Source organism: Astyanax mexicanus, chromosome 2 (genome assembly GCF_023375975.1).
Source record: "Astyanax mexicanus isolate ESR-SI-001 chromosome 2, AstMex3_surface, whole genome shotgun sequence".
Taxonomy (NCBI): domain Eukaryota; kingdom Metazoa; phylum Chordata; class Actinopteri; order Characiformes; family Acestrorhamphidae; genus Astyanax; species Astyanax mexicanus.
The window spans coordinates 69,280,218-69,299,477 of record NC_064409.1 but is presented as its reverse complement, the minus strand read 5'-3'; the positions used below and the strand labels follow the sequence as shown (position 1 = coordinate 69,299,477).

Genomic DNA, 19,260 nt, shown 5'->3' with positions numbered 1-19,260 from the left:
TTAGTACTCAGTAGTTACACTGTTATTACATGATTGATAATGTGTAACTACACAGTTATTAAAGCCACTTATTCTATAAAGTGGAACTACAGCTACTGCTGTGGCAAAGAGGAGGACTGTGTCTCTATATAACTAGGAAATTTCGATTAATTCTAAACATAACCCTTCAAATAACACTATAGAAGTGGCTTGTGGACTTTTTTGAGCCAAAAAATGGTATGAAAACACAGACAACCGCCCACACACTCATTCTAGACCCCCCTCTCACACACAGGCAGACCTCAGACCTCCTCCACACACTCAAACAAGTAAACAATCATCCCTATTTTGAAGCCGTGACATGACAGCTCGCTCTGCAATGACAGCCGGCACGGCGTGAGAAGAGAAGAGTGAGAAACAGGAGTGTGACGTGAGAGCAGCATATCTGACAGGGGGAGCCAACAGACGTGATTTCTGGAAGACACACACTCACACATACGCACACAGTGTGTACGCACACAGTCCTGCTTTTATTTACTCACATGCACTCACAAAATAAATGCTTCTACAGTTTCTCTCACCAAACACTGCTTCCTCAAAGCGACAGTTAGGGCAGGACAGAGTAGAGGATGATGATGATGATGATAGTGATGATGATGAAGAGTGCAGAGCTAACCTGTGCTACAGAGCTGCACATTCCAACACAATGAGCTGTGGCTGTGCTCTGTCATGCTCCACTTTAAACTAGAGATAATGGTGATTTAAAAAAAATATATATTTTTTTAACAGATGCTGATGCAGCATCACTGAGTAGCATCACAGTGCGCTCGGAAGAAAGTGCAGGGACTCAGTTCTGATACATCAGCTCACAGACGCAGCCTTGTGCTGATCGACATCACCCTTTGGAGTGATGAGGGGAAAGAGTGACATCTACCCACCCAGAGAGAGGCTCCAGGCTCAGGGCTCCAGTAGCTGATGGCAAGCTGCATGACCGGGATTCGACCCAGTGTTTTTTAATGCCATTTTTATTTCATATAAAGCTATGGCGTGATAATCACAATATAGCAAAGTAACAAATCAAACTGTGTTTAAAAAAAAAAAAGAATGTTACAATCATGCAGCTCTGGCCTGCGCAGTGTGTGCTTTCACATTTAGACTATATGCTTAAAATAAATAATCAAAAAGTGTTTTATATTCTTAAGCATTGTTAATTATATTAGAGTAGATGAAAGTAATTGTAAATTGCGTTATTGTTCTTGGCCTAATTCAGTAATTTTAATGACTGTGCACTGCATAGCCTTCTTATTGCTGTTTTTTTGTGTGTATGCTATACGCTAAATAAAAGATCAAAATAAAAAAAAACAGCCAATCAGGGACATTTTTTTGCTTTAGATGTTGCCAGGGCGACCAGTGGAAGTGTTAACATTCAGAACAGGTCGCCGTCTTCTATTATGTAACACAGAGAAAAATTCTCTCTGTTTCATCATCAGTTTGGGTGGAGTTATGGGCGCAGCAGAACTGACCCATCAACTTTGTCAGATCACAATTCAGGTTTGTAAAAGCAAAATGGAGAAAATGGATAATGGAGAATTTTGAACAAATCAATTGTTTTACCCAAATTCTAGAAGGATTATATAATACACATAATGCCATATAGGTGAAAATAAAATGGCTCTAATAATTGTCAAGGTAATCTTTTTTCAATACTATATAGAACTCTTTTGCGGGTATCTGCCAGAATGGAGAATTTAAATTAAGGCTTTTTAAAATACTTTTTAATACTATTCAGAGAGAAATGTAAGAACACTTTTAAAATGACAAAAAGACAGAGCAAAGTTTACAGACGTAATACAAGCGTGTGATTCCTGCGTTTTCTGACAATATATTATTTTAAACACAGAAAAAAGACATCCCCAAAACCCCATGTCCACAGTTTCCTCATGCCTACAGTACTGTCTATGTAAACTAAAAGTGTGTATTGAACACACCTAAAAATTGCACCCCAAGGAGCCATAAATACTATTTAAGTTCTGTCTGCCATTAAATACAAAACAAAATGTCTGATTTGGAAATAATTGCAAAATGCAAAAAAAAACCCAAAAAAAAAAACCACACTTTATAAACAACTATTTATAGCCCGTGTCATTTTTATGACCTTTGGGAGATTAATCTAATACAATTATCTAAAGCAATAAAACCATTTTTATGGATCTACAGATGTGTTTTTACTTAGATTGTAATGTTAGCAGCTGGAACTGACAAACTGTATTATATTATAATTAATTTATCAACTTTATTCCTCAATAATTTGCTTCTCCCTCACTTGATGCTAATGAGGGCAAGTTTAAAAAAAATAAATAATATTTAGCTTCCAACAAGATTTATACTATTAACTTAAAATAAATCATCATATTAATTAAAATGCCATCATACATGTGTGTGTGTGTGTTTATCTGGTTATGCATGTTCTGAAAGTTTCTCTCTCTCTCACGCTTGAGGAAGGTTTGAGCAGGGAAACAGTAGGTAAGTGGTGCTGTCTGCAGGAAAGCCCGTGATCACTCAGAGCCACGGCTGCTACCTGCTGCGCATTGTCCTTCTTTAGCACAGGAAGCGGAACGTTATCTCCAGCGAGGCCTCTGAAACCCGCAGCGATCACAAACACCTATAACAGGCTTTCCCCCAGGGGGCAGCGCGGCATGAACCGCCACTCCCTGCCCATTTCTGCCATTTTATCCCCTTTCTGGTGCGCTTCGGTGATTAGCCTCACGCTTCCACCTGAACCCTGCAGCTGAAAGACTCCAAAACCTCACCTTCCAGAACACAGTCTGACACACACGCTGTCTGCTAACTGTGCAGTCAGGTTAAAGGCCAGCACAGGAGCAGTGAACTTTTTTTTATTTTATTTTCTACAAATTAAAAGGTGTTTCTGATTGGTCTTCTAAATGTTTTTATTTGGTTTCTGCCTGACAATATGTCATCAATAGGGTACATGCTAAAACTCCAAATAAAAAAAAAGAATGGAAGCATAAGCTGAGTAGCTGTGACCTCTGTTCCCTCAGATGATGCCATGGATGGCGTGTGCTCCAGACCAAAGACAAAAATTATCTTAAAAGGTTCGCAAATTTTCGATATTTCTACATGAATATGATCCAAAGTCCTAAAAGTACCAGTTAAACAAACGAGACAAAAATATTATACTTCCTTGTTTACTTATTAAGGAAAATGACCCAAAATTAAGTATTTGTGAATGACAAAAGTATGTGAACCTCCATGATAAGCAGTATGTTTAAAGGTGACTATTAAATTAGACTAAAAGAACATTTACCACAGTAGAGCATTTACAGTAGAACATTTACCACAGTAGAGCATTTACAGTAGAACATTTACCACAGTAGAGCATTTACAGTAGAACACTTACCACAGTAGAGCATTTACAGTAGAACACTTACCACAGTAGAGCATTTACAGTAGAACACTTACCACAGTAGAGCGTTTACAGTAGAACACTTACAACAGTAGAGCATTTACAGTAGAACACTTACCACAGTAGAGCATTTACAGTAGAACACTTACCACAGTAGAGCATTTACAGTAGAACACTTACCACAGTAGAGCATTTACAGTAGAACATTTGCCACAGTTCCACTGAATGTGGTAAATGTTCTACTGTAAATACTGTTCTACTGTAAATGCTCTACTGTAAGTGCTCTACTGTGGTAAATGTTCTACTGTAAATGCTCTTCTAGGGTAAATGTTTTACTGTAAATGCTCTACTGTGTATTTAGGGGTGAAATGCAGGAATGTATATACATTAATAAATTAAATGCAGTTTACCAAACAAAAGGTGGAAAATCTTGGGTTCATACAGTCTACAATGAAATAAGTCATAACATATGTAAGAAACACTTTTCACTCTTTATTTTAATTGGATAAATGTGAAGTAAATTCAAAGTATCAATCTGAAGAATATTCTAATTCAATAAATACTGTTATTGTTAGCTTATTTAAGACAGGCAGCTTATATATTTGAACAGTGTGTTGTATTTTTTATCTGGGGGAGGTGATGGAAAAGGCCAAATAGCAGCACTTTTAGCACACAGAGGCTGTTAGACACAGATCCAGAGTGACACAGCTGCTAAGCTGCAAGCTAGAGAGACAGAGAGAGAGTGAGAAACAGGGACAGAAGACATGGAACAGACCGAGGGAGTGAGAAACAGACCCGTTCTGGACAGAAAGGTCATTTTAAGGCAGAGAGGCAGGGCAGGCCGTGGGTCAGAAGCTTGTGAAAGGCAGCATATGCAGTCTGCCCTGCTGATGACAGACAGGACAGAGGGACGGACGCTGTAAGTCACTGGATCTCTCACACAGAGAGCAGCACAGCCGCAGGTGCCCAGCCCTGAGGAGGGAGCGCATGATATTAGCCACGCTGACTGTATCCCGCCAGGCCTTGTGCTCCTTCACAAGCCAGATTTTAGACCGCAGGGAAGCCCTCAGACCCTGATTAACATCAGCAGCGTGGAGAGGGACGCCGGTGGGTAGGTGGAAGTGGAGCAGAGGCTGATGGAAGCAGCAGAGAGCAGCAGGGTGGGAGACACTGAGGACTTTAAGCATAGACAGCTGCAGGTACAGTTATGGTAACTGGAGAAAAAAAAAATGCATTTGTGAAATTTTGATGCTGCTTCCCACTGATCCAGTCTGTTGGTTTAAAACAGCAGTTTGACTTCGTTTAACATGAGGTTTATCTAAATTAATGTCATATTTTTATGTTTTTTTTAATGGGTTACAATATATTTTTTTATTTTATCACTATAATATTAACAACATTGTACGCTGTTGAATAATTTCTTGATTCTAAATAATGTATTTTTAGATGTTCTATAGTCCACCATTTCTATTGCAAATCTCCACTTCATGGAGACCTGTGACAGAATATGGAGTCAAACCTTGCAGTGAGACAATGGAGTCAGACCATAGAGTCAGTCCAAGGAGTCAGATCATGGAGTCAGTCCAAGGGGTCAGACCATGGAATAAGATCATGGAGTCAGACTTGGGTAAGACCATGGAGTAAAACAATGAAGTAAAGCTTGGATAAGACCATGGAGTACAACCTGGGTAAGACCATTGAGTAAGACAATGGAGTGAGACCATGGAGTGAGACCATGGAGTAAGACTTGGGTAAGACAACGGAGTGAGGCCATGGGGTAAGACTTGGGTAAGATAATGGAGTGAGGCCATGGAGTAAGACTTGGGTAAGAAATAGAGTGAGACTATGGAGTGAGACTAGGGTAAGACAGTGGAGTGAGACCATGGAGTAAGACTTGGGTAAGAAATAGAGTGAGACCATGGAGTGAGACTTGGGTAAGACAATGGAGTGAGACCATGGAGTAAGACTTGGGTAAGACAATGGAATGAGGCCATGGAGTAAGACTTCGGTAAGACAATGGAGTGAGCCCATGGAGTGAGACTTGGGTAAGACAATGGAGTAAGACCATGGAGTGAGACTTGGGTAAAACAATGGAGTTAGGCCATGGAGTGAGACTAGGGTAAGACAATGGAGTGAGACCATGGAGTAAGACTAGGGTAAGACAATGGAGTGAGGCCATGGAGTAAGACCTGGGTAAGACAATGAAGTGAGGCCGTGGAGTGAGACTTGGGTAAGACAATGGAGTGAGACTAGGGTAAGACAATGGAGTGAGACCAAGGAGTGAGACTTGGGTAAAAAATAGAGTGAGACCATGGAGTGAGACTAGGGTAAGACAATGGAGTGAGACCATGGAGTGAAACTAGGGTAAGACAATGCAGTGAGACCATGGAGTAAGACTAGGGTAAGACAATGGAGTGAGGCCATGGAGTAAGACTTGGGTAAGACAATAGAGTGAGGCCATGGAGTGAGACTTGGGTAAGACAATGGAGTGAGGCCGTGGAGTGAGACTTGGGTAAGACAATGGAGTGAGGCCGTGGAGTGAGACTAGGATAAGACAATGGAGTGAGACCATGGAGTGAGACTTAGGTAAGACAATGGAGTGAGGCCATGGAGTGAGACTTAGGTAAGACAATGGAGTGAGACCATGGAGTGAGACTTAGGTAAGACAATGGAGTGAGGCAATGGAGTAAGACTAGGGTAAGACAATATAGTGAGACCATGGAGTAAGACTAGGGTAAGACAATGGAGTGAGGCCATGGAGTAAGACTTGGGTAAGACAATGGAGTGAGGACATGGAGTCAGACCATGGAGTCAGACATGGGTAATGAACAGAGACTCAGTACAAGACACCTGCTTTATTTCTGCAGGATTACCAGCGGTCTGATGGGAAATTAAAATAATTGAGATTCAAAAACATTTAACTGAAAACATTAATTCAATACATGTGTATTCACCGGTTAAAAGTTAATTGGTCGATTCTTGCTTCAGGTCCTGTTTTCAAAGAAATAAACAAAATAGCAAACATGTCTTTCAAACCATGCAATTAGATGTCTTGTGCGTATTGAACTTAGCTGAGACTTATGTGCAACAGAACCAACAACAACAATGATGCTTCATTGGTTTTCTGGGCATATGAATTAATATCACTTCACACTGGCAAAAACAAACCAAATCTTCAAAGCCAGTAAACATGGATCTTGAATATCCTGCAGGGTTGAAATCGGATAAAATATGCTGTTTATATTCACAGCCTGGGGTCAGAGACAAATCAGGATTAATCTATCCTCTGCAAGCTTTTCTGTTCTTCACTGATTAATGAGATGATTGGCTGATTTGACTGAAAATGCAGTTTTCTATAAAAAAAATCTGTATCAATTTGATGAAAACTGGTTTGTATTTTAGACCAGCATAAGGCTTCTGAAAACTCTCGAGACTGTGCTAGTTACAGTGCTTTTCACACGCTTTTGTTTGGACAGATTTTGAGACTTTTCACTTTAGTCTAAACCAGAATAACAGGTGTGAAAAATGCAGAAACCATAGTCTGGACCTAAGGACTAAAAATGTGTTTATCTGCAAAGTGAAAACTATTTTTGCTTAGTCTGGTCCAATTTCAGGAAGTTCAAGGAGGCCATTGTCTGTAGGGTGGCAGTATGGCACTCCTGATTAAACTGGTGATTTCTGTATCTACTGTAACTGTAGATTAATCCTTTTTTCCTTTATGACGCATGAGAAGCAATGTGGGGGTTTAATTTTTGCAGGGAACCCGAATTCGACACAACATCAAGAAAATCTACCTGTTAACCGGATAACTCTGTAAAAACTAATTAATGAAACAAAAAAATCAAACAAAAACCCTAAGATAATTAGGGTCCCCGTTAGCATATATAAACCTACAGCAGAAACATCAGTCAGCCAGCTAAAGTGGTGTGTAGTATTTTTTGTAAAGCAGAAAGCACAGAGGGAAATCTGTGTCTGAGGAAAGCGGTACACCAGGGCAGAAAGAGAAGCTGAGTGGCTTTAGTTTCTAACATAAACAGCACTGGTGCTAGGAGCCTCTTGGGACTGAGAGCGAAGGCTTGTCTAAGCGCTCATAGCAGCTGAAGAAGAAAGTGCTGCCCTCAACGACTGCTTTCCTTTACACTACACTGCAGCCTGTGGGCTTAAAGCAGGCAGCAGCACAACAAACTCGTGACTGCTGGGATTGAGGGCCGGTCAAAGTGCAGTGGGCAGGACATGTCCCTGACTAGCCTGTGGTCAAGGTCAATATGGAGAACAAGATGCTTTCTAAGAAAGGCTAAAAAAAAACCCATCACAGCATGAATAGTTACAGTCGTGTGAAGTACAAGTCAAGTGTGTTATGGGCAAATGAATCTTAAATGTGAGCCTGATGGTCTTTTCTTGACTGCAAATGAAAATCTAACTTTTTTCTACTTGTAGGTTGGTAGGTAGGCAGGTAGATTGGCTGGTAGACAGAAGTAGGTAGGTAGATTTGTAGGTTGGCAGGTAGGTAGGTTGGTAGACAGAATTATGTAGGCAGGAATGTAGGTTGGTAGGTAGGTTGAGACCGAGGTAGGTAGGTAAGTAAGTAGATTGGAAGGTGGTAGGTAGGTTTTCTGGTTGGCAGAGGTAGGTAGGTAGACAGAATTAGGTAGGTAGGAGTGTAGGTAGGTTGGCTGGTAGACAGAGGTAGGTAGGTAAGTAGATTGGCAGGTCGGTAGACAGAGTCATATAGGTAGAAATGTAGGTATGTAGGGAGGTTGGTTGGTTGTCTGGCAGACAGAGGTAGGTAGGTAGGTAAGTAGATTGGCAGTTTGGTAGACAGAGTTATATAGGTTGGAATGTAGGTTGGTTGGCTGGTAGACAGAGGTAGGTAGGTAAGTAGATTGGTAGGCAGGTTGTAGACAGAGTTAGGTAGGTAGGAGTGTAGGTAGGTTGGTTGATTGGCTGGCAGAGAGAGGTAGTTAGGTAAGTAGGTAGAGAAGTAGTCTGGCAGGTTGGTAGGTAGTTTGGTTAGCAGAGGTAGGTAGGTAAGTAGGATGGTAGGTAGGTAGGAGTGTAGGCAGGTTGCTTGGTTGGCTGGCAGACAGAGGTAGGTAGGTAGGTAAGTAGTCTGGCAGGTTGGTAGGTAGTTTTCTGGTTAGCAGAAGTAGGTAGGTAAGTAGGTTGGTAGGTAGGTAGGAGTGTTGGTTGGCTGGCAGACAGAGGTAGGTAGGTAAGTAGTCTAGCAGGTTGGTAGGTAGGTAGGTAGGTAAGTAGTCTGGCAGGTTGGTAGGTAGTTTTCTGGTTAGCAGAAGTAGGTAGGTAAGTAGGTAGGTAGGTAGGTAGGTAGGAGTGTAGGTAAGTAGGTAGTTTGTCTGGTATACAGAGGTAGGTAGGAGTGGTGGCAGGTTGGTTGGCCAGTAAACTGAGGTAGGTAGGTAGGTAAGTAGATTGGCAGGTTGGTAGTTCTTTTGGTTGGCAGAGGTAGGTAGGTACTAGGTACTTCATTAATCTCAAATAAATTCACAGCATCCGGTGGTTGTAAACAATATACAATTAAACAAAGTGTAATTATTTCTGATATCTTCCTATCAACTATGGGAGGGAGGAGGTTCTGTGATGATATTTGTGGATAGTGGTCTGATCTTGCTAGAATACCTGATTTGGGCATGTTGACAGTTGTTTGACTTGTTTTACTATTGCTGTCGGTCTTTATTGATTTCTGTCTGTTTTGAGATCTTTTTAAACCTCTTACACAGACTCACAAAAAACATGTGGGTGGAGGAATGTTAAATGTCCACACAACTTCATAAATGGAAATTTCCATCCACCTGGAACCCACAATAAGGCCTCACTCATTAAACCTCAATCCCAAGATAACACCACACAAATTACATAGGGGTGGGAGCCCTAAACTTTTACTTGATATTGCTATTGCTATGACTTTTGGCATGTCAGTATATTGTGTACCCCTTCACTGAATAGTGTTTGCATAAAAATCAAATGTCTGGATGTTTAAATATGGTATTATATAGACAATGGCTTTCTTGACTACTGTATGTATTTATGTTTAGGAGGTAAAATACAATAGGTACAATCCCACCTGGCTAATTTCACCTACAGTCAGGTATCATTAGCCAGGATTAAAGCCCAGCCAAAGTGAGTGTGGGCAGAATCCATGCCAGCATTGCTTTCATCAGCCGTCTGCCTCCTTCTTAGCCTGCAGTTGGCATATAAAAGCTGAAAGCACCGCTATCTGCAGCCTCTCCCAACCTGACCTAGAAAATGAACAGCCATTTCTTCAGCTTTCTCCCCTCTCACAGCTCGCCACAATAGACGCAGCTCAGCGCGGCGAAAAGGCCCTTTCACTCGCTCATCAGTCAGACCAGCGCGATTGAAAGATGCGGTGAGTGTGACACGGCTTCACAAGAAAGCCCGTGCTACAAAGATGCTCTCCCTATGCTTATGCAAAGAAAACGAGGCGACGTATACAAACTGCACTCCTTCAAAGAGTCTCACTTCTGCACATAAACCACTGCAAATGGCTGTGACTGGGGAATAAGGCATTTATCTCAACCAATTCTGACAACAGAACGTACATGAGTCTCATCCTTTCACTGCAACTGGCAGTGAAGTACTCTTCTAAATGTCTTGCTTTATTAAGAGAGAGAAGCCTTTGGGAAAAAAATAACCATTTCTTATTTGCTCTTTTTCTACTGACTCAACAAAGAATCAAAGTACAGCTCTATTTAACCACTACTATGAAAAATCCTCTGCACTGTAGAATATAGAGAATATGTGGTGCTGGGGAAGTACTAAAGCCATATTTACATTTTAGTGAGAAACTAATCTGTTTTACACTGATCTACTTTGGTGACAATTAGGGAAAGAATCAGCTATAGCTACCTCAAGATCAAATACGCCAAGTCCAAGACAAGTCCAGGTTAAAAACACTGCTCTAACTGGTCCAGCTTCACCGTTCCAACGAGAAAACCTTTACATGAGAACTCTGCAGCATTCAGGTGCACTCTAAGGTGCACTTTAAAGCTTATACACAGGGGAAATTGCTCTGGAATTATCTAAGACTGCCATTATTTGTGTATCACTCTACTGACTCCCTAATGACATACTGTGCTTGGACCCCTATAATTGCCACGTTCATTTAATAGGTGCCTTAGAATTACTGTATTTATCTTGGTATAGTTGAATAATTATATGTAACAGAAATACTATTAACTGACTCCTCATGTAGGACTTTTCGGAGGAGACATGGGTTAGTCTTCACCCTCCTTTTGTTGTGGGAGATAAATAGGGGTTGGACAATGAAACTGAAACACCTGTCATTTTAGTGTGGAGGTTTTATGGCTAAATTGGAGCAGCCTGGTGGCCAATCTTCATTAATTGCACATTGCACCAGTAAGATCAGAGTGTGAAGGTTCAATTAGCAGGGTAAGAGCACATACCAGAATTCAAAAGAGGACAAATTGTTGGTGTACGTCTTGCTGGCGCATCTGTGACCAAGACAGCAAGTCTTTGTGATGTATCAAGAGCCACGGTATCCAGGGTAATGTCAGCATACCACCAAGAAGGACCAACCACATCCAACAGGATTAACTGTGGACGCTGTAAGAGGAAGCTGTCTGAAAGGGATGTTTGGGTGCTAACCCGGATTGTATCCAACAAAAACATAAAACCACGGCTGAACCCAAATCACAGCAGAATTCAATGTGCACCTCAACTCTCCTGTTTCTACCAGAACTGTCCGTCAGGACAATAAATTATTGTAGTCTAAACCATGTGTTTCAGTTTTATTGTCCAACCCCTGTACATCTGAGTAGCAGCTGGATTGGTGGGAAAATTGGCAGATAAATTGTGAGAAAAATAGGAGAAAATTTGAAATAAAACTAAAAAAATATATATATATACTACTACAACAATATATATATATATATATATATATATATATATATATATATATATATATATATATATATATATATACGTTTAATTCCTTCAGTAGAAACCAAAACACTAAAGTGTAGCATATTTAATGCATGTAAACCACAGAAAAACAATTAAAAGTAAATACAGTAAATAACAATATAAAATCAAGAATATTGTGGATCGTTATTGACCTACATGACTTTCGACTTCCATGAGACATGGCAAAAGTTGAATGGCACAAAACTGGTTCATGTCCCAGTCCCGTGACTTCTGGCATGTCAGTAAAGAAGGGGTAATATTGATTAATCTACTAGAGGTCATCATGGTAACTGTTTTACTGTTGTTGAGCTGCTGAGTGGAGAATACGCAGATGTATACAGACAGCAGTGATTCCAGCTGTGTGTTCTTACACTTTCAGCCCCCAGTCTGTGGCAGGGTCCCCCGCTCTGCTCCTCTCCTCTCCTCTGTACGAGAGGGCTGAAGGACACACACTGGCTCAGGTAATTAGCTCATCCTCTGACCCTCTCCTCACAGAATAGCATATTTTACATGCCACGAGGCTTTAGTCTCTACACAAGTTGACCTTTCAATTACAGCCCCTGCTTGACCTCAGCACCTCACCCAGACAACCCTTAGCCTTTTCATTTCTCTCCTCCATGCCTCTCTGTGCATGTAGATCAGCAGAGCACATGGAGGAGCTAAAGACAGGGAAGAAAGAAAGAAAGAGAGATGGAAAGATACAGTAGAGAGAGAAGATTTACATAGAGATAAAAACACACCACACAGCAGGAGGGATGTTAGGAAAGACAGAGGTGGACCTCCAGACACTGACCCTGGCATCAGGAGGGTCATAGGTTTGATCCCTGGTGGTTCTAGAGCCATACCTCACCTAGAGAGTTCAAGAGAGAACAGCTGGCCTCACTTTCTCTAGGTGGGCAGGATGGCCTTTGTGTGATTGGCTGACACACGAGGGGTGGAAATCCCAGGGTGTCTCACAATACGTTATTATAATGATTTAGGAAATGTAGAATAAAATACTCCTAAATTTACATTATATAAAGAATTTATTAACAATATTCTTCATCACAGGTTTAACTTATTCATTTGATTTAGCGCCACCATGTGAAGTAATGAAGCAGTAACTTTAATAAATAATAATTTAATAATAATAGTATTAAGGAGTGTGTACAATGATGTATCGCAAAAGAAACCAATACAATATATCAATATTTTGTCGCACTCCTTCTCAGCAGTGGTCGCATTGAATGATAAGCAGGGTCGTAACTAGTGGGTGGGAGTGGAAATGTAAAAAAAAAAAAAGAAGAAACTGTGAAGAAATTGTGAGGGATACAAATAGGGACAAGTAAGAAAGATCAAGGGAAAGAGAAATGAAAAAAAAAGGTGAGAAAGAGAGATAATATACAGAATTATAGGGAATTAGAGAGAAAGACGAATGAATGCAAGAGAAGAGAGAGGAAGACAAAGAAAGAATGAGACAGATCAAAAAGAGACTATAGAGTATTTGAACATGATAAATTTTATGTGATAAGGTCGAGAAATTTAATTTTTACTCCTGCTGTTTATAAAATATATGACAGATACGCACAGGATAACAAATCCCAGCATAAATGATCGAGATGGGAGTGGCTACTCGATTTATGCACTTCTGTCACCTCAAAAACACGTAATACACTTGTATCGATCTTGTAAGTCTATAGGCTTTGCTACAAATGACTTGCCTAAGACTTTGTGCCTCTGGGGAGTCTTCTGGATTTGAATGCTGTATGTTGCTGTATCAACTAAAGTTTGCTGAAGCCTCAAATATGACTCAGATATCTGTTCCATACACAATTAACTAGAAACTAAATAACTCCTTGAATGCCTCTGAATGCTTCAGAAAAGCCACACAAACTATTTTTTTCAAAGGATTTGATTAAATAGTTACCAACATGAGTGAATCCTTGAATCCACACAGGATTAATATGACATAACCTTATTTTTACATCTCGTTTTACACAAAATGAAAAACTGGAATCTTTACTGAAGTGGAAACAAGCAATCGATGAAAAAATGACTGATGTGGTGCATTTGGACAGGATTTTAGTCAAGTAATATCTACCCTACCGTAGATCTACTTTAAACTAACTAATCTCTTTCTGAATAGGGCTGTAAACAGTGAAAGACAGGCATGAAAAGGTAAAGAGCAGCAGAGAAAGACATAGAGTTTAAGGGAGGAAAAGAACAGGGAGAGAGACAGACAGGGAGGACATCTTAACCTCTAAATAAAACCAAAACAGTAGTCAATCAGCCCTGCTATCTGAATGGCAGGTGGCTATCTGAAGCATTAGATGCAGTGGCATACAGCTGTGGGTGAGGTGTATGACCTGTCAGAATCTTAATGTCAAGTCAATACTCAGACTGCAGAGTTTTCTCAGGAAGAGCAGAGCCAGACCTGTCTGACTTATTATTAGGCCAGTGATTCAGGTCAGAACTGCTCATTGCTCCAGTCAATAGTGTTGTTTAAAATGCATAAGGGGAGAAATAAAGGCATATTGAGGCATAAACACTAACTCAGCAGAGAGTGTTTAGAAACCTGGGTACCAATTTAAAATAAGGCTGCTTTATAAAGGGTTTATAAAAAGTTTATAAATGAGTTCATTAATGGTTATAAATTAGGTTATAAATACTTTACAACACATAAACAGAAATAACAACAGTAAAAATGATCATCATTAACATATCTAATTATATAGTCAGTATTGTCATTTAATAAATTATCCTAAATGGAAAAGACAAAGTAAGATCTGAGGTTTAATAGTATAAACAAATCACCACTGTTGCCCGTTCTATGTATGTGTTGTAACTGCTTATTAATGGTTTATACCTAATAAATAACCTTTATAAACTATTTATAAACCTTTTATAAAGAAGCCTTATTTTAAAGTGGTACCAAAACCTGCAGGAATCTCAGAATTTCAGAAGTCTCTACTCTGGAGATTCAACATTTGTTTCTGTTCTGATTCAGATACTGAAGTCAGTACTGAGATTGTTAACATTGTACTGACATTAATCAAAGATGTTTTAAATGGTTTATATACGACTATAGGGTTGGTGAATACAGAAGTCATGGTTCTATTTGCACTGTGGTTTAAACTATACTGCCAATATCAAAATCTATGCCCATCAAAATCAATACACTGTAGTTCCAATCACTTTCATGGCCACAGGTATAAAAAAACAAGCACATAGGCATGTTGTAGACTGCTTCAACAAACATTAGTGAAATAATGGTTCTCAGGCTCTCAGGAGCTCAGTGAAGTCCAGCACTGTGGTACAGTGATAGGATGCAGCACCTGTGCAACAAATCCAGTCGTGAAATTTCTTCCTCACTACTAAATATTCCACAGCCAACTGTCAGTGATATTATAGCACAGTGGAAGAGACTGGGAACAACAGCGTCTCTGTGCTCTGTCAGTGTAAAATAACAGAGCGGGGTCAGCGGATGCTGAGGAGCATCACAGTGCACAGAGTTCACCAACTTTCTGCAGAGTCAATCACTATAGAACTCTAAACACTGTGGCCTTCAGATTCATTTAAGAACAGTAGCTGAGTAGCTCCATCCAAGCCATACATCACCAAATGCAATACAGAGGAGTGGGATACTTTTGGCTATATATTGTTGTATATACTTATATAGGATGTGACTTTCTGTTCATGTCTCTGAGTATATCTCCCAACATCAATGTTGCAAATAATCCAAAAATAAATCTAAACAGGGTTTATTATAGTATTTATACTGTTTCAGATGCATTCTTTTGATTTTGATTTAAAATAATACATTATATTTGGAATCTTGCATCTGTTCACTAAAAGAAATTATATTTTTCTGTTTTTACAGGGAGAATAAAGTACCGAAAAAAGTACATACTGGTACCACATTTGAGGTATTTATACCATTAGCAATATTGGTTCAAACCCTAACCTAATGCTAAAGTGTGCACCTTGCTCACACTAATTCATCAGGTGTGTTTTGGCAACATTCTGAATCCATTTATTAAAGTGTAATGGTTTGATTTAATACAGACTTTGAGAACAGGTACACAGTGTAATGAAATGACGTTCCTCTGGAACCACGATGCAACATGGAATGACAATACAAAAGACAACATAAAGTGCAAAAGTGTAACGATAGTGCAACATAGAACTACAACACTACAATAAATACAACAGCCGAGACAGTCTAACAGACAGCACAGTGCAGTACCGATATCCAATATGGTACAATCAAATGAGAAAGAGGTGCAGAGATGTGTAACGTACTGTAACATATAGATATGTAATATACATGATCACAGCAGTTACTGACGTAGAGAGTTTACAGTTCTTCAGTGTTGTCAAGTCTCACGCTTTGAGCGTGGGATACACGCACCTCAGCGAGTTCACACGCTCACACGCCACACATGGTATTTCTCACGCTTGCCAATCCATCGGCTGTATATTATAATGTACTGTCGTTGAGCCAATCAGAATATAGGTCGCTCTGTTGTTAGGCAGACCTAGTCAAAGAGGGCCGTAGTCACAGGGGGACGTAGGGCCCTCGCAGAAGAGCGCAAATCGTACCGGGCCAAACCGAGAAACCGGTGAAAGTAATTTTGAGATCTTATTGAGTGTGCCACTTTTCAAGAGTTTTATATCCTGTTAAACATGTGAAAAACCCATTTAAAGTACAGGTGGCGCTATAGCGCGGATAGTAAGAAAAGCAGACTAAGTGCCAGAGTAAACATCTATCTATTTTTTGAGTGAGCTCCATTAAAAAGATGACCCAGGAGGACTCTAGCCAGTCTGAAATTTGCTAAAAAGCACACTGACAAGCTACAATTCCTCTGGGAGAATGTCCCTTTGATAGATGAAAAAACTGGAGCTTTGTAATAGGTTATATCAACTATACAAAATATTTTTACAGACACAAATGTACAATTTCACAGAAAAGAACATTAGACTTTCTGTGAAACATAGAAGAGTGCCTTTAATCTGTGCAAAGCGCAAAGAATTCTCAGAACTCAGAACTATAAGGCATCCTGAGCATAAATGACTGCACAGTCCCAGGTCATCAACATGGTCTTCAAATAGGATGATGACCCAAAACACACACAGCTAAAAGCATTCAAAAAAGGCTAACAGCAAAACACTACACTGTTCTGAAGTGGCCTTCTATGAACCTTGATCTGAATTTAAGGGAACGTCTACAGAAAGAGCAGAAACATGCAGTCTGCAGAAGAGACCCATCAAACGTGAGACAGCTGGAGCAGTTTGCTCAAGAAGAGTGGACCAAGCTCTGTTTGTGTTGACAGGTGAATATCTTACTGAGTGCTACAGAAATTGCTTGTTTGCCAGGATTGTCTCTAAATGTTGTGTTAGGTGTCACTTAATTAAAATAAAATATATATAGCTCTGAAGACCACTTACAAATTATGAGTATCTTTGATTTTACCAAATTGAAAACCTCTGGAATATAATCAAGAGGAAGATGGATGATCACAAGCCATCAAACCAAGCTGAACTGCTTGATTTTTTGCATCAGGAGTGGCAAAAATGTATCCAAAAGCAGTGTGTAAGACTGGTGGAGGAGAACATGCCAAGATGCATGAAGACTGTGATTAAAAACCAGGGTTATTCCACCAAATATTGATTTCTGAAAAACTTTCTTAAAACTTTATGAATATGGATTTATTATTTATTTCAGTTATTTCATTATTTATTTCAGTTAGTTATTTCAGCCTTTTCTCATTTTCTGCAAAACAAATGCTCTAATTGACACAAATTTTATTGAATCTGATTCAGAAACTGAAGTGGTCTCTTCATTTTTTTTCCAGAGGTGTATATAATATAAAATATTCTGATAATTTTAGCAAATTTTAAAGGTTAATCATTTGGCACATAATGACACTTGTGAGTCCTTTTTTATAGAAGGGTACCAAATAATTTATCAAGAAACAAATAAAAAATAGAAAATAAATATAAAGCTCAATTAGTAATTAAAATGTACAAAAACATCAGAACATCATTTAAAAATGTGTATTCCCTTGTTGTCCACTCTGATAAGATGCCCTCACAGGGCTCCAGCAGTTGATGGCAAGCTGCATGACCGGGATTCGAACCAGCGATCTCCCGATCATAGTGGCAGCGCTTTAGATCGCTGGACCACTCAGTGCCCAGAGAAGAAACCACTTGGTCTCCAACTCCCCAAGTGATCCTAAAAATTGGAAGGAGGGGCATAATTTCAGAGAACACTGTTCCACAGCTCTACAGCTTCATATTGGGGGGTTTACACTCCTGAAGCCCACTCCTACCATTAGACATGTTGCCAGTAGTTCATGTTCAATCATGTTCACATTCTGCTGCAGAGAGTCGTATTCTATTGGCAATACTTCTCTACTGGGACTTGACAAGCATTCGAAAAAGTGTTAAGCCTACTGTTTAAAAAGCCATGTTTATATATATATATAGATTAAAGCATATCTTAAGCAGTACGTGTGTTAAAACATCCCTATAGACTTACTGGGGTTGGGAGGGAACAGGGTGCAGCTGTTGCAGTGGATGATCTCCTTCACAATGGGCAAATCCTGAGAGATGGGCGGAGGTACGATGCCGAGGCCGGGCATCATGGGATTCATTGGAGCAATGCCCGGAATCATGCCAAGGCTGGGGTCAAAATCTGTAGGAAGAAGACAGGAACAGAGCTACAGGTGACGGAGGTGTAGAGGCTGTAGTTACACAGATCTTCACTGAAACGATAGAACATTTCACGGTGCAGGGTAAATATTTATTCTTATGAATAAATAAAAATAAAGCTAGTGCATATTTAAAAGGCTTTGGGATGGAACACATTCGAACTGACTTGTATTTTGCATAGTGTTTGTTTGGGAGCTCATGCTCTGTGTCCTTTGCTGAGTAAAGAGTAAAAAGCACAGTCGCATTCTTACACAGGCAGAGCACAACAAGTACAGCTGCTGCATTTCCAGCATGAGGCTTTTTGATATGGAAATGGCACTGGCCTCTCCATCCACTCTGTCTCGCACCTGTGGGGAGCGCTGGTGCTGATGTCTGTACAGAAATATGTTTTTTTGGCTGGACCAGCCAGTTCATTTCAGTTCTACTTTGAGTTAAAGCAGAGCGGCAGATGTGAGACTTATTTATTTGCCTGTGCAAGAACTCAATCTCAAAGAAGTCCAGCTGATCCTGCATCCCTGTATTGTGTATTGGAAAGCAGCTGGAAATATGATACACATCACAATACAGGGGTTACGATTCAACATGTTGCGATATTCTGATACTGCAAGTACTGCAAGAAAGGCCATATATTGCGTTTATAAAAACAGATTTTTAGAAACTCCCTATTTAAAGTAATTTAAAGTAGTTTTCCAGTAATTTTAAACTTAATGTTTATATTTGCCATATAGGGCTAGACACCTATTCAAATATCAGAAAATGAAAGAAAATGTTGTGATATGAGTTTTTTTTTAAACACATTCTAATATTTATAATTGAATACACTTCCATCAATCTGCTATAAAAAGTAAGTGATTAATCCAGCTCAGAAAATCAGTTAGTACTAAGGCTACCATGCTCCAAACAAGAATGAGGTTTTTCTTGTTTTTTTCTCAAGTACTCAAGAAGACAATTTGTACTGCTGTTCATGGCACAGATTTCTTGAGTCTTTCAAGTCTGTGGCAAACCTCAACCAAATTCAGAAGATAAGATAACAAATAATTCCTCTGAGCCACAATGGTTCTGGCACCTCACATTCATAAAGATTTCTGAAATCAATATTTGGTGGAATAACCCTGGTTTTTACTCACAGTTTTCATGCATCTTGGCATGTTCTCCTCCACCAGTATTACACACTGATTTTGGATAACTTTATGTTACTCACT

At 39.7% G+C, this 19,260-nt stretch overlaps 1 protein-coding gene across 5 annotated transcripts in view; it reads right to left on the bottom strand.

Annotated features, from left to right (window-relative positions):
• The window catches only part of enox2 (ecto-NOX disulfide-thiol exchanger 2), a 381,399-nt gene that overhangs the window by 96,795 nt on the left and 265,344 nt on the right, over positions 1 to 19,260 (bottom strand). For all 5 annotated transcript variants that reach the window (XM_049474865.1, XM_049474866.1, XM_049474867.1 and 2 more), the window contains one exon: positions 17,886 to 18,041. In XM_049474865.1, the coding sequence (XP_049330822.1) occupies positions 17,886 to 18,041 (156 nt within the window). The remainder of the gene's footprint in view (positions 1 to 17,885; positions 18,042 to 19,260) is intronic.